General features: G+C 34.7%; 2 protein-coding genes and 1 long non-coding RNA gene across 4 annotated transcripts; 2 read left to right on the forward strand and 1 right to left on the reverse strand.

Moving 5' to 3' along the window:
• Positions 1 to 1,093: 1,093 nt before the first annotated feature.
• On the reverse strand, positions 1,094 to 1,974 carry LOC145793236 (uncharacterized). Its single transcript, XM_082876005.1, has 3 exons — positions 1,810 to 1,974; positions 1,417 to 1,722; positions 1,094 to 1,309 (listed from the first exon to the last, which is right to left on the reverse strand). Exons 1-3 carry the CDS (start codon positions 1,972 to 1,974, stop codon positions 1,094 to 1,096), a joined length of 687 nt encoding a protein of 228 aa, XP_082732131.1.
• A 3,587-nt stretch (positions 1,975 to 5,561) lies between these two features.
• On the forward strand, positions 5,562 to 6,724 carry LOC145792257 (L10-interacting MYB domain-containing protein-like). Its single transcript, XM_082873036.1, has 2 exons — positions 5,562 to 5,975; positions 6,070 to 6,724. Exons 1-2 carry the CDS (start codon positions 5,589 to 5,591, stop codon positions 6,628 to 6,630), a joined length of 948 nt encoding a protein of 315 aa, XP_082729162.1. The 5' UTR covers positions 5,562 to 5,588; the 3' UTR covers positions 6,631 to 6,724.
• A 245-nt stretch (positions 6,725 to 6,969) lies between these two features.
• On the forward strand, positions 6,970 to 9,357 carry LOC145792602 (uncharacterized). Of its 2 annotated transcripts, XR_014332090.1 has the most exons (4): positions 6,970 to 7,053; positions 7,914 to 8,474; positions 8,565 to 8,796; positions 8,879 to 9,357. It is a non-coding gene; the product is annotated as an uncharacterized LOC145792602 (long non-coding RNA). The 2 variants fall into 2 exon arrangements; XR_014332089.1 differs by having other exon boundaries at positions 8,565 to 9,357.
• The last annotated feature ends 12,003 nt before the right edge of the window (positions 9,358 to 21,360 follow it).

The raw sequence follows: 21,360 nt of genomic DNA on the forward strand, positions 1-21,360 counted from the left end.
AAAGAAACCATCAGCAGTGCCCAAGTCTTAAGGGCAGTCAAAAATAGGGTGTCTACAGTGGGTCAAATTTGAAGCAGAAATCATCAGTCAATTCCTCAATGATGAGAACCGATCTTGGAAACTCGAGCACTACCAAATATTAACAAAACATACCAAACCATAGAAACAATGAACAAACTTCTTGACAATGTAAATATTCAAGTGAACATATTTTTGTACTTTTTTTTTTAACATATGACATGTGACAAGTACTTTATATGCTTTTGGGAATGATCTTCTTCTGGTTATTATGGTGAAAATGATTGTTGTCATTGATGTTGTTGTTGCTCTTCTTCTTGTTATTATTATTGTGGTTGTTCTTCTGATTGTTTGTGTACTTGTTTGTGGTTGCATATATTTTCATACAGTAAAGGTTGTTTCTAATAATTCTTCAAACTGGAAAATATGCAGTTTCATCAGGTCGTTTCTAATAATTCTTAAAACTACAAAATTATGCAATGTCATCAGGTTATTTTTCATAATTCTTAAAACTGCAAAATTATGCAGTTTCATTACTCAAACAAAAATTATGCTACACAATTATGCATCCAATTTCATGACTCAACAAATAGATGAACTGCATTTCAAAATTGAAAATAAAACTGTAAAATTTTACAGTTTTGTCACTACGAAATATGAAATAAATAAATCATGTAGTAAAACTGCATTTCAATATTATACAGTTTCAATAAGAAATTTTCAACAACCTTCTCAGCATTCCATAAAAATAAAACTAACCAAATCCACAAAAAAATAAAAATAAAATAAAAAACAAAACAAAACAAAACTGTTACAAACCAACTTCAATAACTAAAGAACACATCAAAAAACAAAAAACAATTCAACCAACTTTATTCATTACTTCCATAATACCAAGTATCACATTTTTTATTATCATAATTCCTCAAATTCAAATACAAATCCAAAAGAATAGATTGTGGCCTCAAATAGCAGCTTTGCCCGTCTTCTTATTGTGATTCCCATATTTCAAGCACCTCCTACACTTGATTTGCTTCATATTCTCACCCCTAGAAGGTATCCTCTTTTTCTTGTTTCACCCGGGCTGCTTCTTCGTTATAGGAGGTTTGATAATCGAACTACCGGCACCATCAAAGTCAAATCTCTCACTTGAAGGCACTGGATAAACAGATTCCTTGTATGACTCTCTAAAACAATCTACATGAAAAAAGGGATCAATGAAATCATACACATCTCTACCATTACTACGCAAAGCATGCATAGCATGATAACAAGGAAAATCATTCAATTGCTATTCATGGCAAGAACAAGTCTGTCTACCAATATCAACATAAAAAGAAATAGAAGAATGAACCTCAAGCACAATATCACTAGCAACAATCACATCCCAAGACTAACTAGCTTCAAAGAGTCCACCAACTTCTTTTCCATAACTGGACACAATTTCGCAGTCCATCTTTTAGATTCAGCTCTTCTATTAGACAATTGAGTCATGATTTGAACCCTAATCATATCAACCATACAAGTAATAGGAAACTCACGGGCCCCACCAATCCAATTATTGTAAGACTCAGCAGCATTAGATGACATTTCACCATATCGTTTCCCTCTAAAAAATGCATTGGCCCACTTATCATTTTGCAAACCATCCAACATACTATCAACTCTACCATTCCCAGCAATACACCTCAATTTCTCCATATACTGTTGGAAAGAAGCAACAGTTGGCGCATAAGCACATTTAACTAATATTTTCATTAGACTCAACTAATAGTTAGTACGAAGTCCCACCAATTTGCCAATGAAATTTCTCTTCAAGTGATTCAAGCAATATGCATGATGTGCATTGGGAAAAACCACTGAAAGAGCATCTAGCAATCCATGTTGATGGTCAGACACAAGGGTCAATCTCTGGCCTGAACCAACAACCTTTAACAACTGACTTAAGAACCACATCCAATTATCTTAATTTTCAACGTCAACAATTGCAAAAGCCAAAGGAAATAGACCTGCAAACAAAATAACATGAAACTGTAAAAGTTAGCAGACTTAGAATACAATAACACACTGACAAACCAAACCTATACTAACTGCAAATAAATACATACCTTGATTACCATCATTTGATGTTGCTGCAAGCAAATGCCCCTTGTCACGTCCCTTCAAGAATGTACGATCAACAAACAACAACGGACGACAAAATTGAAAGCCATACAAACATCCATGAAATACCACAAATAACCTCGGAAAACACCCACTACTTTCATCCATATCTAATTCAAACACAGTTCCCAGATTCGTTCTCATAGCCGTCTCAAGGTACCATCGAAGTTGGTCAAAAGAAGTTGCAAAATCACCAAACAACCCACCTATTGCCTTATCAACTCCTAACCATGCAACTCGATAAGAAACATCTATACCATATTGCTTCTTCAACTTTTTTTTTTAACTTCAATAGGACGAGTCAACGGATTATCACTAATATCATTATGCACAATATCAGACACAAGTCTAGAACCAACCATTTTGCTACAAGATCTACGAGTGACAACCCCACAAGTATGCACATTATTCAACTCCATTATAAAAAAAAATACCGGAATTCATCAACACCCTTCCATGCATAAACCATTTACAACATGTAGACAACTTCACCATACATTCAGCAGTTACTCTTATTGCATCGTTCTTCAAATAATTCACTGCAGAACCACACTCAATTGCATACTTAGCCAATGCAATGCGGAACGCCGGCACTCCACCTTCAAATTCTTGACCAACACTATGTATAATCCCCTTCCAACTAGCAGACAACAAAACTCTCTCTGGTTCTGGATAAAAACTAGGCAATAAACCACCAAAATCATTACAATCGTTAACCAAAGAACTCTCACAAATTACAGAATCAATCCTACAAGAATTATCATCATCAACCTCCACAATTCTCTTATCACCCACAACAACATCAACAACATGAGAACCACTACAACCTGCCATTGACAGCATATTTCCCAAATCATTATCACATTCAACAATACAATTAGAATATCCAGGAATAAAGAAAAACAAACAAAAGTTACCAACACTCAACTCCTTGAACTTCGCAGATATTTTCTCAACAACTTCATGATAACTACATCCCTCACTAATCTTAATAGCAGTACAAGAATTACTGTATTTGCACATTAACATGAAACACCCCTCCATACTACAAAATCACAAACCAGCAAACAATTGTTCACAGATTCTAAACTGCAAAATTATACAGTTATAACATATCAGTACCAACACTGCACAATTCACAATTCCAAACTGCAAAATTATACAGTTACAACATATCAGTATCGAAACATCAAAATTCACAATTCCAAACTACAACTTCAAAACACATTGCACTATATAACAAACAAAATTTATCACAAAACAAAGAACTAAAACAACATTGCCAAACACAAACCAGTTATTACGCAAATTTGCTTATCTATATATGTATACATATATGTATCAATAGATGCGGTGGTGTTTGGTGAAGCTTTTTTTGCCCAACTTTTGGCTTTTGGCTTAAAAAAAGCTAATTTCAGCTGTTTGGTTGCCTGGTATCTGCTTCAGCTTCAACTTCTACAGATTATCAGCAAGGGGAAAAAAGCTGAAATTCTCAAAAGCTGGTTGAACCAGCTTCAGATTCTCGCTGGTAAATCGCGGAAGGCAATTTGACTTAAATGTCCTGTGTGTTTTGAAAGATTTACCCTTATACCACCTATATATGTTCTTTTTTTTGCCCTAATCTTGTCTTTGGCAAGAGGTCAGCAGCAACACAGCAACGCAGCAGCAAGTTGCGATCTGGTTCAGTTCTGGAGGCGTGAAGCTCTGGTTTGTTTCCGGCGTTGGTTTGCTTTCGGCGACGTGCTGCTCTGATTCGTTTCCGACTCTGGTTCGTTTCCTTCATCTTTGATTTTTCTTTTTCTTGCTCGGCATGCATGTTTATATATATATGTGTGTGTGTGTGTGTGTGTGTGTATTGTTTTGGTTATGTTCGATTTTAAATTTGTTCAGCATATATTTCAAATATATATATGTATTTCAAATTTGTTCAAATTGGGGAAAATAAGAATAGTTAGGGTTTAGGAAAATTTTGGGGAAATTTATTTTGATGTTAAAAATTTGTGTAGGAGTTGGTTTATTAATGCTCTGTTTGTATGAATCAAAAAAAAAAAAATGCTTTGCTTGTGTAGGAGTTAAAAATTGTACTGTGATATTTCTATTAAAAAAATCATAATAATAAAAATTTGGGGAAATTTATTCATTCTTTGATGTTAAAAGTTTGTTCAAGTTATTTATTTATTTATTTTTCCTGCTAGTGATGCAGGAAAAAATCTGTGCTTAAGGGAAATGGAGAAAATTTTAGCTTATGTTTGAAGAAATTAGTATGGCATAATTTTTTTCAGAATGGGATCTCTAACTGTGCTTCAATCTAAGGATTCAGGGATTTCTAAATGGAATAGAAAAAAGAAATTTATTTTAAAAAAAAGAAGGATTTATTTCACTCACTTATGCATACAAGATTAAAAATCACAGAGTACAAAACATATAGATAGAAGCCACGCAAAGCAAATCAAATTAATCAAAATATGAAAAGTGAGCTCTAAACTAATCACAGAATTATTGATATATAACAAACAAATTACTAAGAGAAGATTGCCATATGAGTGAGCTCTTGTGAATAAGAGCACAAAGTTATCTATGACTGACAGTAGGCATGTCTTTTGAATGTTCATATATATTTGGAGCTTTTGTTCTAAACTTAATCTGTATGTTTGTGTGACTTGAGTGGATGTGTTTTGGTGAAGATCATTTATTTTGTGGCTAATTCATCAATTTTTTGGGCTATTTGTTTAATTGTCCTTGTATCTATTAGTCAATTATAAATTGTGAGATATACTGCATGATATTTATAAATTATGAGATATCTATTAGTCAATTACTATATAAAAAATCAAAGAAACCTTTCTATTTTTCAGACGGTTAGAAGACCATAAACTTCCATATTCACACGAAACATAATTTTTAAAAATTCAGAATTTAATGCCTAACTAGAACATCTCTCATGTTTAATACAACACATATCATAAATATGAATAATAATCATGTGTGTCAAACATGCATTGGTTCGTTTAATAAGAATGTCAAATTGGGTTTTGTGTCTAATGTTAGATTTACTAGAGCATCATGAATTAGATTTGAGCACTCAATACTACATGTGATATACAACAGCAATATAATCATTGAAAAATAAATGATGATCATGAGTAGAGAAGGTAGTTCGAACTATATTCTTTTCTCATATCTTAGATATAAAAGATTACTAACAGAAAAGAAATACTAAATATATAGCATATTAAATTATGAACAAGAGAACTAATTTTGATTTTATATAGCATATTAAATATATAAAATAGGTAATATCATCCTGATTTTACATAAGGACTAATTTTGACTATTTCAACTGGCCCTTTAAAGTAAATCAAATGTCTGAAAGAGTTGTCTTTGGTGAATCATGATTTTAATAGAAAATGAGTTCCCAACCACCATCACAATCTCCAACAACTACAAAGAGCAAAGGAAAAGCTTCCCAAAACTCCCAACCCTCACAAGGTTTAAAGGCACATTGGGACACAAAATCTACTGAAATTTTTGTCAAACTTTGTGTGGAGCAAGTGAAAGCAGGTCACAGACCTGGTACGCACTTAGATAGGGTTGGTTGGGAAGCAGTTATTAACAAGTTCAAAATTGCAACTGGAAAGTCATATGTTCGCATTCAGCTTAAAAATCGTTGGGATACCTTAAAAAAGGAGTGGGGTCTTTGGAAAAATCTATTGAGAGGTGAGACGGGGCTGGGGTTAGATCCCTTGACTGGAGCTATCGTGGCATCTGATGATTGGTGGAATTTGAAGCTACAGGTTAGTGAATTATGTTAATTTTTTTTTTCTTGGTCACTTGTACTTGAGCTTTATAATTTATATATTTGTAATATTTGTCCATATTTTGTTATAGAGGTATCCTGATGCGGCCAAATTTCGTGAGAAGCCATTGACATTGGCCGATGACATGGACATACTATTCTCTGATGTTTCTGCAATTGGTGAGTGGGCATACACTCCAAGCTCTGGAGTGTTTCTTGACACTGAGGGATCTCATACCCCACTTGGTGATGATACTGATACGGAAATTCATCCATCTGAATTGAGCAACCAATGTCGTCGCCAAAAAGAGGGTCCATCAAAGAAACAAAAGGGGAACAAAAAACAATCGGTTACCGGTGAGTTGAGTAAGACACTTAACCGCATTGTCGATGCTGTGGAGGCATCATCTTCAACTGGTACACAGAATGCTTCTATGCAAAATCCGCACACAATAACTGAGTGTTTGGCTAAGATTAGCACAATCTCTGGCGTTAGTGAAGACGATGACCTTTTAATTTGGGCTGCAAGGTTGTTCATGAAACCCTCACTTCGTGAGTCTTTCATGGCTTTGCCTAATGATGTGTTGCATTTGAAGTTTATTAATCTCGAAATTGCTTTGGAAAAGGCTCGCATTCCTGGTTTTCGTGATTAGTTCATTGTGCGAATGTGTGTATGTTTTTTTTTTTATTATTTTAAAAAACATTATTAGGACTATCTTTAATTTATTTGGCTTGATGTTATATTTATGTTTGCCTCAGTGAATTATGTTTAATTTGTGCTATCACGGATGGAATAGGAAGTATTATTGTAAGTTGTGCCTTCACGGATGGAATAGGAAGTATTATTGCAAGTTGTATTTGGCCACTTGTGTGTCATGTGATTTTGCAAGTTGTGATTTTGTCCATTTGCCTGGAAGTTGTATTTTGTCCATTTGCCTGCAAGTTGAAAAGCAATTTTAAAAAGATATTATTTAAATGATGAATATTGCAATGACACTGTCTATATATAGTGTGATGGTGAACTTGTTTGCCATTCCGAATTGTTAAACAACCAAGAGGCATTTCAATCTTTGCAGGTATTCAGCTGATGTTTGTTTAATTTTATTTTGTGTCTATATTCTATTATTTTGTGTGTTAAATTAATTTATGCATATGATTATTATGATCTAGATAGGCTATATTTATGCATGGGTCAGTGAGAATGATGTATAGGGATCTGGCAAAATTATTCTGGAAGAGTTCATATTATATTATACATAAATAGCATCCTAAGTTATTTATAATTAGTATATTATATTATGCATAAAATTATTTATCATATTATATTATGCATAAAATTATTCTGGAAGAGTTCATGTAATCATATTATATTATGCATAAAATTATTCTAGAAGAGTTCATGTAATCATGGAAGAGTTCATATTATATTATTCTAATTATTATAATTAGCATCCTAAGTTATTTAATTTTAATTGCAAGCATACGATCATTCACTTGGGATTCAATAAAAATAAACCATGTTATTGTTATTTACAATGAAACAAAAATAAAATTTAAAAATGAAATAAAATTAAACTCATTAATGTGTTACATCCCAACTTTTAGGAGTTTTCTTAGATTAAAAAAAAAAAAAACGTATGCTATTTTAAAACATATTTATCAAATTTAAGTAAATTTGAATTTTTTTAATTAATTAATTTCATGTTATTGTGATATATAGTACTTTGAAAACAGGACTTTAGGTGATGTCTTGAATTGAAAATACATTTTCTTACCTAAAGTCATTTTTTAAAAATAAATCATAACAACTTGCATGATAAATAAGTTTTGAAACTACTTAGGTTTGGTAGAAACTCCTACTTTTATATTGTATTCACAACATTTACCCTCATACAATAGGAATAGGTGTTGATTTTTTATCCTAATTTCTATACAGTATAAAGATGGACAATTTCAATGATGATGGTGATTATGATAATGATGGTGATTATGATAATGATGACAATGTCGCTGGATCTTCACAACAACCAAATCACCCGTATGGGAATCCCTACTTAATGGCAGCAGCAGTGGCAGGAACAATTTATGCAGAAAATTACCTAAATAAACAACCATGTAGGACATCTGCTCTCACAGGACATCAATGGATGTTAGAATTGCAACATGGTAATGCTACAAGAATATATGAAAATTTTAGAATGGACAGGGATGTTTTTTATCAATTGTGCAATTTATTAGAGACTAACTATGAACTACAAAGTGGGAAAAAGTTGGGGTTCAACAACAAGTTGCTATTTTTGTATTTATTGTTGGTCAACATGCAAACAATAGAAATGCTCAAGAAAGATTTCAATTATCGGGTGAAACTATTTCAAAATACTTCCACTCTGTTTTAAAAGCGTGTGTGAAAATGTCCGTGGATTGGGTGAAGCCTTGGCAGAGAAATGGGGTTCATCCGTACATAAAGAATAGCCGAAAATATTACCCTCATTTTAAGGTAACTACAAATACTCTCTCTCTGTCTGTCTGTCTGTCTCTCTCTCTCTTTCTCTTAAAAAAAATATTTTCTGATATTTTTTGTATGTAGAATTGCATTGGGGCAATTGATGGAACACATATCAAAGCTCATGTGGAAGCATAATACTTACCCCGTTTCATAGGTAGGAAGGGATATGCTACACAAAACATATTGGCAGTGTGTGACTTTGACATGTGTTTCACATTTTGCTTGCCTGGTTGGGAGGGAAGTGCACATGACACGCAAATTTTTTGGGATACAATTAGGAATCCAAACAATAATTTTCCATATCCAGAAGGAGGTATGTATGTAACACAAATTAAGATTTATTCATTTATTCTATATTAGTTATATTTGTAATGAGTTCATATTTTACTTTGTAGATGAGTATTATTTGGTTGATTCTGGCTATCCAAACACAAAGGGTTATCTTGCGCCGTACAAAGGGGAGAGATATCATTTAGCTCAATTTGACCATCGGCCTCCTCAAACTGCACATGAAAAATTCAACAAAACACATTCATCACTCAGGAGCGTAATAGAAAGATCATTTGGTGTTTGGAAAGCAAGATGGCCTTTTATGAAAGATATTCCATGCAATTATAATTTTGTTTGTCAACGACAACTTGTTTGTGCTACTATGGCGATCCACAACTTCATTAGACGAACTAAGTTAAGGGATATTCCATTTGACTCTTATGATAAACATATTGAGTATGTCCCTGTTGACGAGGAAGCAGTGGTAGGGGAAGACCGACATGGGCATCCGGTTCGTAATGATGATTATGAGATGGATTCAAGAAGATATGAGATTTTAATGTCAATTTCTCAAGGAAATAATTATTAAAATATAATAAATTTATTTTGTGTAATATTTATTTCATTGTATTATTATTTAAAAATGATAGGGTTATGTTAATTTGGTGTTGGAATGATCTCTTAATATGTAATTAATAGCAAAAAGTCTAGAAAAATTCAATTTACAACTAACAAGGGTAAAAAAGACATTTACACAGCAAAAAGCTACTTCACAACTTATTTAACAAACACTACTCAGCAATTTAAATCTATAATCCAACAGCTACACCAAACAGATTAACAGCTTCTGATTAAAGTCATAATCTATAATCTGTTAAGCTATAATCTATAATCTGTTTTAACAGCTACACCAAACGGCCCCAATATGCAGATACAAACCAGATACACATACACACACAGATATATATATATATATATATGTATATGTATGTATCGACAGATACATACATATACATACATATATGTATCGACAGATACAAACCAGATACATAGAGAGAGAGAGGGAGAAAATGTACGCAGAGATCGCCTATACACAGAGATTCAGATTGCACAACTAGATCCACCTCACAGCACAATGAGATCGACCACACAACACAATGAGATCGCCATAATGACGAGAAATCGAGATCGCAGAGGCAAATATTTGATTTTCTTTTTTGAGCGGAGCAAATATTTGATTTTTCACGTATATATAGATCTCAAAACAAAGGGTAATACAGTCATTTAAAAAAAAATAAAAAAGGGGACCTCTGGGTATAAAACTTAAAAAAACTATGGACCTATTAATCTATTAAAAATATATTGGGATTAGAAGGGAAATAGATCTCTTACATAGGACTACATAGTAATTTTCCCTTTATTTATTAATATTAGACTAATGTTATATGTACCAATTAGTGCACTAACTAGTGTACCAATTGATGATATGACATTATTTAAGATGTTTTTGATATTTATAGTTTGTATAATGAGTGGGTCAGTAATAATGTCATAATTAGTGTTGGTATACTAGTTAGTATACTAATTGGTATATGTAGCACTACTCTTAATATTATGAAGTGATGTAGTAGTGCATGTATGTAAAGAACCTAAAAGTTATTTATAACATGAGCATGACTGTTTATTTTATTTTATTTATTTTTTATTTTATTTTTTTGTATGAAGAAGTGATTGAGAAATCGTGTATATGGAATGAATCTAGGAAGTTTTATAACATGGACACCAATTATGCTTTTTAGCTAGTCATTGTAATCTCTTTTCTCTTTTGCATGTTTCATGTTGTTAATCTATTTCATGTTGTCTTCTCTTTTGCATCCAAATAGATGCTTTTTCCTCAGGTGTTGGGTTTTTGTAGTGTGGTGAACACGAAATAGCAATTCTTTTATGTTGATCAACAATAGCACAATATTTTCGTACTAAGTAGTTATGCAAATGACAGATTGATGAATAACTTGAATTATTGGGAATTCAATACAAGAATGCATATGCAACTAAATTCACCGAGCTTCTTATTAGAACACTTGAATGGCTTCCACAACAAAGTAATGGTTATAATTGTGGAATGCACGTCATCAAATATTTTGAATTGGTGCAATTTATTGATGCCGAAGCTTGTTTGCTTGAATTTGACTCGTGGAATGTAAGACAAAGAATGGCATTGGGCTTAATTCGAGATATACACAATACAATTGGATCAAATGTGATAGATTTGGCTTGCGACAAATAATTGTCATGTATCATGATGTATTATTGCATGTTGATACTTGAATTATGTGAATTTTAACTGAATTTGTTTGGGAGGATGTACATGTCACGACCCAAACCCGCCCCTATAGGTATAGCATCATGACCGGCCAGCAATCCTAAAATTATCGAAGGCCTCTAAACAGAATCGCAAAATAAGGGGCTAGCGGAAGTTAATACATAAAAGATAATGTCTATTGAGCTGTGCTGACTTATATGGGATAGAGCAAATTTAAGCTTTATATACAAATATTATATATGTCATCATCACATCAGTCTTATATCGTCTTATATATACAGATAAACCAGAACAGGACTTCGCCCTAGTTACAAAGGATACAAAACTAGACCAACAAACAAAGAAAATAAACTTGTATCTTGTTCGCAAAACTTGATCACTTTATACTTCGGGAACCTCCACAGGAGGCGCATAAGTTTCCTGACAAATCACAGATCCGAATAGGTATCATTAGACTCGGTCTTACATTCGCTCACCTACATATATATATATATACAAACAGTGAGCCATAGCCCAGTAAATAACATTAATGTAAAGAGGTTAGTGAACGAATTCTAAAACATTTCTTAAACATAGCACAAATCATATCAGAATCATTCTCATATCAGACCATAATAATGGTACATCCAATAGAACATATCACATCGTCATCCGACTAGAGTAATCAGTTTCAGATACCGATTAAACACATCACCACATTGACAAGTATCTAACGGGATCTTGTAATCACATATATGTCATGGACCCGCATTAACATACCATCTCCCATGACTTGGGACTATCTATGGATGCCATAATAGATTCCAAACATAGGACATTCATTCACATAAACAAATATATTTTGGAAATCATAACTTATCATATATCATTTCGAACATAATTTATACGAACATATCTTTACAATAACGTTACTCACAGTGGGCTTCTAGAAACAGTTGGTTAGTCTTCGAGTCTTGACTTACAAACACAAATGTACATAGCACAAAACATGTCCCATTATTACTCATTCATATGGCCATACATAGCTTAGCTTTCTTCCTTTAACTTCTTATTCATTCCATGACACATAACTTGTTCATATTGAACCACATACTTGGATTCGACGCATATTTTCTAATTCACTTACGTATGTTGTTTCTTAGCTTATTAATAATGATTCATAAATCATGCCTAAGAATGCCCGGAAAGAGATGGGAGTGAAGATATGCACTTAAAATTTCTTTTGAAAACATGTTGAAAATAAGTGTTTGGCTAGATCTAGCTTTTGGTTGCTAGAGCCAGCTGAAGGCATAAATTGAGCTCGCTCGAGCCAGCTTTTGCAGAGTGTAAAATACTAGGAGCTCGCAATGTTGGATCGAGCCACCACTTGGTCGCTCGAGCCATCTGTGAAGTTTCTGAGTTTCTAAACATAAAGTTTGAGTTCCAAAAATGCATTTTAACATGTAAAAGCTTCCATGGCCTTTCCAAACTCATGGAAACACTTTGATAATCATAAAAACATTTTAGAAAACTCAAATACAAGATGATTCACAAATCATTTGCTCAAAACCTCTTAAATTTTCCAAATTGAGCTCAAAAGCTCTTGCATATAAGGAATTCCTTTTCAAAACATGAATTTAAACGGTAAAACAAAATGATTCAAACATGCATGTGTCAAATAACTTACAATAACAATTTAGATGCTCAAAACTAAACTCAACATGGCCAAACTTCTTATTTCCATGCATGTATGTCTCAAAGTCATTCAAATTCTTTCCTTCCACTTTAAACACATGCAATTGAGCCTCAAACCTTTGTGAATTTTGCATGCATGAGACTTCTAGCTTTCAATTTCATCTCTAATGGCATGAATGATGCTCAAACATGAGAGTTCTTGACAATTGCATACATGCATGTATGACTTAGCACCATTTCCTTCATTCTAAGCTTATTTTATGCATTTAAACTCATAATCTTGATGAAATCTCATGCTAGATGACTTAGATTCACAATTTAGAGGTTGAATTCATACCTAGAGTCTTCAGTTAGCTAGATTCTTGCACAATCTTGATGAACTCAAGTCAAAACCTTCAATTCCTCTTCAATCTCTTCCTTTCTCTCTCTAAAATTAGAATTCTCTCTCTCTAGAATGCAAATCTCAAATTTTGCTCTCAAAATGGTGAAGTTGAGCTCACAAATGAGTTCAAGACTCAAACAAATCACATTTATATAGGTATAATGACTTATTACAATAATTAGAACATTTAACCAATTAAATACAACTTAATTTATCAAATTGAATCAATTTTTAAAAAAATTTGCCATATGATTTTAAAATTCCGAACAACATATTGATGTAACCAATTTCAACTTTGGAGGCCAATAAGGATTTCAATTTTCAGATCAAAGCAGAATTCCAGATAGATAGTTCTACGAGTAACTGATAGAAAGCTAAATAGCATACAAAATACACAATAAACACATAATTTATTTTAATCACTTAATTAACATCCTTAATTACGGATTATGGGTCAGAGTTGTTACAGTACAGGAAATGGATTTTAGTCATATGATTTTCATCATTTTTTGGTAATTTGGATTGTACATGGACATGATTTGAATTAATTGTCATTTACCTCTTTATTAGGCTTCAATGACATTTCTTTTCCTACTTACTAGTTTACACTTGCTACTTTATTATATTTCACATATTATTTCATTACTCTTGACATATCATCTCATTCAATCATATTTATTAGTTGATGAGACTTCACTTATCACTTTTTTATACTTCATTTACCATTCAAATTCACCTAACATACTATCACTTCATTAGACTTCACTGTCATTGAAATAAACCTTACTTGCCACTTCTTTAGACTTGATTACCACACAAATAAATCTCACTTACTACCACTCAAATAGACTTCACTTACTGCTTTATTACTCGTGGTTTACCATTTCATTCAACCATAATTACTAGTTGATGCGATTGCAATTACCACTTTTTTACAATTCATTTACCATTCAAATAAACCTCACTGACTACCACTTCATTGGTCTTGATTTACCACTCAAATAAACCTCACTTATCATTTTATTAGACTTGATTTACTACTCAAATAAACCTCACTTACTACCACTCAAGTAAACTCCACTTACTACTTCAGTATTCTTTGCTTACCATTTCATTCAACCATACTTACTAGTCAATGAGACTCCACTTACCTCTTTTTTACACTTCACTTACCATTCAAATAAATCTCACTTACTATCACTTCATTAGACTTGATTTACCACTCAAATAAACCTCACTTATTATTTCGTTAAACTTGACTACCACTCAAATAAACCTCACTTACCGCTTTATTAGACTCTATTTACTACTTTATGTTTCTTGACATACCACTTAAGTAAATACTACTTACTAGTCAAATAGATTTCACTTACCACTTTGTTTAACTTAATTTACCACTTAAATAAGCATTGCTTACCACTCAATTAAACCCCACGTAGTGATGAATGCGACTCATACAATTCACATGTGGCTATTGAAACTCATACAATTCACATGTGACTACTGAAAATGATTGAATATGACATTAGTACATATGACACTCATATAATAATTCACATGTGATTATTGACAATGATTGAACATCATATAATTCACATATGATTACTGGCAATGATTGAACATGACACTAGTTCACATTTAACTATTAACAATGATTAAAATAATACTAATAGATCATATGTGATACCCTGATTTAATACATGTATACATCACACTTCACTGGAAGCCTAACTAGTGAAAATGCCTAAACAAAAATCTGAAAATATTATATCATCGAGCTCTACAATTAGTCATGATAACATTCATGATTTTTCAAACACCTTCAACAATAGGTTCTTATACTGATCCATTAGGTAAGACATTGTATGGAACCAAATGTTACTTCCACAACAAATCTCTTTTCTTGCATGATCCATGGCAATCGGATGTGGATCACGTAATTGTTGGTAATGCATACGATCAACCACCACACGGGGTCAATGTTGATAGAAACAACTTGCAATGGCAAGAGCTCTTCGAAAAATGTTGTGAACTTGAGATATATTGGCGATGGCATGGACTACGGGTTCCAAGGGCACGTTTAGCCGATCTATGCACAAACAAATCACACAATGATGCAACAATCATATCAAGGCTATAAAGAGAGAATACACAAATGTAATGGCGATTGGATGGGTTTCATTACATTGAATATGCAAAGAAAAAATATTTTGATTGTGACAGTGCTATCATAGCAATCATTCAAGATCTATTGCTAGTTTCTGATCCTAAAATTTTTGGCTTCTCTGATGATCCTCTACTTCCTATTTGATCAGACTTGAATTACTACTCTTTTAAATCCTCCTTACTACTTAATGAGACTCTACTTACTAGTTTATTATATTTTTTTAGTATTTAATTAAACCCCACTTACTAGTTAATGAGACTTAGCTTACTACTTATTGATACTTCACTTATTACTCTATCAAACTTGACTTACACTTCAATTAAATATGATTACTACTCAATAAGACTCTATTATTATTTAGTAGTAAAAAAAATTATAATAAATTGTAAGTAGAATTACAATGAATGGTCAGTGATAAATAGAACTATGAATTTTAATTATTAAACAAGAAATATGAATTTTAAACAAAATGTAAAAATCTAATAATTCATTAGACTTATTATAGTACTCATTAAAATATCACTTCATTTGACTTGATTTACTATTCAATTAAATTTCATTTACTACTTAATGATTGGACTTAACTTAATACTTAATACGACTCCACTTATTATTTCATTAGACTTTACTTACTATTCAATTAAATCTCACTTACTAGTCAATGTCATGACCTAAACCCACCCCTATAAGTTTATTGGCGTAACCGGCCAGTAATCCTGAGATTACCAAATGTCTCTTAACATAATAACAAAATATAAGGGGCTGCGGAAGCAATTACACAAAAATACAAGGTCCATAGAGCTGTGTAGACATATATGAGACAAAAAAGAAATTTTAAGCTTATATAATGTCAAACTTCGAAAGGACTTGTATCACTACACATAATGTCATGAGGGACTTAGCCTAACATATAGATAAGCAAAAACAAACAACAAAACATCTTCAACGGTTCACAAAACTTGACTTCTCAAAAGGAACCTCCCTAGGAGGCATAGTGGCTGGCTAACCCAAAAAGACTCCAGGCAGCAACTTAGGCCTGGTCACGCGCCTACTGTCATGACCCAAACCCGCCTCTATAGGTTTAGCGTCGTAACCGGTCAGTAATCCTTTGATTACTAAAGGCCTCTTGACAAAACAACATATAATAAGGGGGCTGCGGAAGCAAATATAGAGAATATACAATGTCTATAGAGTTGTGTTAACATATATGAGACAGAAATCTTCAAAACAAACTTGTATGTATATATATATAACGTCAAAAATACATTATTCATACGTCACCCATTCATAAAAATGAAACCCAAAAGGGGACTTAGCCCAGTACAAATATACAGAACAAAATCAACTAAAGCCTTGACATGGTCCTCTCAAAAGGAAGCTCCTCGGGAGGCACGGTAGTTGGCTGACGAAATAGAATTTTAGGCCATCAACTTTGGGCCTGGTCATGTGCCTGCTCACTTACATACATAATATAAATAGTGAGCTGGAGCCCAGTGAATAATAACGAAGTAAAGGATTTAAATGGATGATGTCCATTATAGGTACCAAAATCAGAGTTCATATTAGAAACAAATATATTCATGTTCTTGTTCAACTACGCACAGAAATCAGAGTTCATGCTTCGTTATACATAGTACATCCATTAGCATTAACTTGCTTGGTAGTTCCATTGGGAACCTCTCGTACCGGAAACTTGTAATATACTTGAGCCACGGTATTGTTACCCTCAGGCAAGGGCCTTGTACTTGTAGACCATGGTATTATTACCCCTGAGCAAGGTCCTTGTGCTAAGGATGCCACAAATACATTTAAGAAATTTGGACAATCATTCATTCATACAAAACATCGCATTTTGGAAAACTGATCATTTCATAGCATCATAAAATAATTAAAGTTAAGCATAGCTTTACAGAGTTATTACTTAGAGATGGCTCCACTTGTAGAACAGACAAATCAAATAACTTGTGGTGTGTGACCTACACACACATAGCAAAAACACATAATGAAACTCACACTCGGTTGGTACTTAACTTCTTTCATTTCATTCTAAGTGTATTTCTAAGTCTTCACCTCTTGTTGAGTCTTAATCATGGCCTAGAAGTGCCTAGGATGTAATAAGGATGCTAAAATGCACTTGAACACATTTAACAAAACTTGTAAAAAACAGGGGTCCCGTTGGAGCGCAACTTCCCTCACTCTAGCAGACATGCAAACATGTGAAAGGACGATCGAGCGCAACTTCTCTCGCTCGTGTAAACTTTGCAAAAGTACTGATTATGTGAAATCTTTGCTCGATGGCTGCTCGACTCTCGCTCGAGTGTGAGACTCATGCCTTCGCTCGAGCGCAACTCTTGCCGCTCGAGCGGTTTGCAAAACATGAAATGTCACAACCCGAACCCGCCCCCGAGGGTTAAGGACGTAACCGGCCAGTAATCATGAGATTACCTACGGCCTCAAACTGTTGTAAACGTATTTTAACAAAGTTAATGGGGGCCAAACGGAAGCAAAATTAAAAACTTTGTCCATAGAGCCGTGCTTATATGCACATCAAACAAACCATACTCAAATACGTTAATAACTCACATCAAAAGTACGGTTTCACCAAATTCATTACAGACAGGATCGTCCAAAACGAGTCAGCCTATAACAGACTATGTACAGACATGCACTAGGTCCTTGCCGACAAGACAAAACATAGGTACATAGTAAAAGGCAAGGATGGTCTCATGCGCGAGGCACAAGGCTGACTCTCCCAAAACTCCTGTTGTTTCTAGCAGACTTCACTGGGGCTGGGTTTGGACTTCCCTTGGCTCACCTACAAATACATGAATGAGCGTGAGCGATAGCCCAGTGAATAATATCAAATATAACAGTTACATAACAATATGTAGAACAACATGCTCCAAACGGCCTTGGGCCCAATTCATACTTCTGTTTAACAACAAAATATATATATAACTATACGAAATACAAGTCAAGTAACTGTAGTTCCAAACATTCTGGCCTTTGGCCCATCCGGGTTTCCATTCATGGCAAAACGGCCTTCGGCCCATTCATTCATGTCAAAACGGCCTTTGGCCCATTCATTCATGTCAAACGGCCTTTGGCCCATTCATTCATGTCAAAACGGCCTTTGGCCCACTCATTCATGTCAAAACGGCCTTTGGCCCACTCATTCATGTCAAAACGGCCTTTGGCCCACTCATTCATGTCAAAACGGCCTTTGGCCCATTCATTCATGTCAAAACGGCCTTTGGCCCACTCATTCATGTCAAAACGGCCTTTGGCCCATTCATTCATGTCAAACGGCCTTTGGCCCATTCATTCATGTCAAAACTTTGTCCACAATCCCAATTAATAACTCATAATACTTATAGGGGAATAACGATTGGACATTGACAAGTTTTCAAATATTGATATTACTCACAGTGATCGGCTTGTGGATGCGCCCTGGAGCTTGACCCTACACATTTCATGAATACAAAAGGGTCACTAACAGTTCAATCCGTTCTTTAATTCACATATTCCTCTTTAGGCTTTGTTCTTATCTCACTAACTCATTTACAGTGCTCAACATATACCTAAGAGTGCTTACAAGTGAAAGAGAACGGAAAACGAATCACAGAATGCATGAACAAAATTCCAGGAAACAGGGTCCCCGCTCGAGCGTAAACTTATCCGCTCGAGCGGACCCTTAAGGCCTGCAGAAGTACTGGTTGCACGAAAGATGCGCTCGAGCTTGGAATAGAGCGCTTGAGCTGAAGGCCTGTCTACGAAAATCCACGCTCGAGCGTGGAGTGTCCCGCTCGAGCGGACATCCAACTCTGCAAAAATGCTAGGAGCACGATTTTCCCGCTCGAGCGGCCATTACCCCGCTCGAGCGGACCTCAAAAGTCTGGGTTTCCCAGATCGTGTTCTTGAGCTCCAAATTGGTTTTCCATCTACATTTCTTGCATGCAATGGTTCAAATTACACATTTACACATGCTAACATGCTACTAATGCAAGATTACAACATTAGGAAAGCTCAATTACATGAATTATCTACATGCATGTCCCAAAATATCTCAAACCCATCATCAACATGCTCAAATTCAAACATTCAAGACTTATACTCCCATGATTTGTACATGCATGTGGGAGATGCTCATCATTCTCAACTTAGATGGTACAAATGGTGATTACAACATGAGCTTTAACCAAAACTCCACATGAATCCTATGTTTCAAGCTCAAACATGCAAATTCAAAGTAATTTCTTACATGCATGAGTTCTAAGACTTCAAACTCAACAAAAATCAACTCATTACATGTTCTTGATCACAAACAACCCTTGAACTTACAAATTACAAGTAAGAGTCCATGAACTCACTTACCTAAGAGCTTCAACACTCAAGCTCTAGCCAAATCTTGAGCTAGATCTTCAAATTCCCAAGTCTTGAGCCCAAATTACACAAATCTCTCCCTTTTTCTCTCCATGGCCGGCCTCTCTCTCACTCTCAATTGTCTAACTCAGATTTTGAGTTTTTTGGAGAGCTAAAGGAGAGTGCAATACAATTATACAACAAGCCCCACTAACAATTATTTTAATATAAAATAATGGGGTACTTAATTTATCAATTTAATCAGTCTAAATTGACCAGAATCAAATTTCAATTAAATTTCACCGTAGGCCCTAAAAATTATGCCAACCACAATGGCGTAATCAATTTCGGGTTCCGTGGCCGATAAGGCCCTCAACTAAATTTTCAAAGCAGACTACTCAAACAGATATTCCTACGATGAACAGATAAAATTTCAAACCACATATTTTCACATAGTGGAACACAAAATCATATCAAAATACATAATCACATCATGTTAAGGACCAATTAAAATACTACGGAACAGGGGTGTCACAGTCTTCCCCCCTTTTGGAAGTTTGGTCCTCCAAACTTAACTTACCTTCGTCGGGAAACAAATGTGGATAGCGTAGACGCATTTCCTCCTCTTTTTCCCATGTAGCATCTGTCCCATAGTGTTCCTTCCATTCCACTTTCACCATTGGAATGGATTTGTTTCTCAATCCTTTCACTTGTCGGTCAACAATTCTTTCCGGCCATTCAGCATATTCCATATTTTCATTAATAGCAATCCGGTGATAATCAATCACATGCAACGGGTCTCGGAGGTAACCCCTCAACATTGACACATGAAACACATTGTGGATTTGCTCAAATCCCGGTGGCAAAGCAACTCTATAAGCAACTGGACCAAGTTTCTCCAAAATTTGAAACGGCCCAATATAACGGGGCGTCAACTTGCCCTTTTTCCCAAACCTGACTTGGCCTTTCGTTGGAGAAACACGGATGAACACATGGTCGCCGACCTCATACTCAAGAGGTCTTCTCCGGACATCTGCATAACTCTTCTGTCGGTCTTGAGCTGTTTTGAGCCTTTGCCGAATAGTTTTGATCTTTTCAGAGGTGTCTTGCACAATTTCAGGCCCGAGCAAAGCTCTGTCCCCGACTTCTGTCCAACAAATAGGTGATCTACACCTCCTACCATACAAAGCCTCGTATGGTGCCATACCGATGCTGGAGTGGAAGCTATTATTATAGGCAAATTCTGCAAGTGGCAGGTAATCTTCCCAACTCCCCTGAAAATCCAAAGCACACATGCGAAGCATATCTTCCAAAGTCTGTATTGTTCGTTCTGACTGCCCATCTGTCTGTGGGTGGAATGCAGTGCTGAACCTTAGTTCCGTTCCCATAGCTTCCTGCAAACTCTTCCACAATCTAGATACAAACTTCGGATCTCTATCCGACACAATGGATACTGGAACTCCGTGTAAGCGGACAATTTCATCAACATAAATAGTAGCCAACCTGTAAGCAGTAAATGTAGTTTTGATAGGCAGAAAATCTGCAGATTTAGTCAGTCTATCAACTACAACCCAAACAGAATCCATACCTCGGGAAGTCCGAGGTAGGCCAACAACGAAATCCATAGTCACATGTTCCCACTTCCACTCAGGAATGGGGAGAGGTTGAAGTAGACCGCCTGGTTTCTGATGTTCAGCCT

Source organism: Camellia sinensis, chromosome 6 (assembly GCF_055761805.1).
Source record: "Camellia sinensis isolate YWXY chromosome 6, ASM5576180v1, whole genome shotgun sequence".
Classification (NCBI taxonomy): Eukaryota; Viridiplantae; Streptophyta; class Magnoliopsida; order Ericales; family Theaceae; genus Camellia; species Camellia sinensis.

Coding starts and splice junctions, on each gene's coding strand:
- LOC145793236 (XM_082876005.1), bottom strand. CDS start 1,974: ATGTGGTTCTTAAGTCAGTTGTTAAAGGTTGTTGGTTCAGGCCAGAGA. Junction 1,723..1,809: donor GAAATTTCATTGGCAAATTG/GTGGGACTTCGT, acceptor TCTTTCCAACAG/TATATGGAGAAATTGAGGTG. Junction 1,310..1,416: donor TGGTGGACTCTTTGAAGCTA/GTTAGTCTTGGG, acceptor TGCCATGAATAG/CAATTGAATGATTTTCCTTG.
- LOC145792257 (XM_082873036.1), top strand. CDS start 5,589: ATGAGTTCCCAACCACCATCACAATCTCCAACAACTACAAAGAGCAAA. Junction 5,976..6,069: donor GGTGGAATTTGAAGCTACAG/GTTAGTGAATTA, acceptor ATTTTGTTATAG/AGGTATCCTGATGCGGCCAA.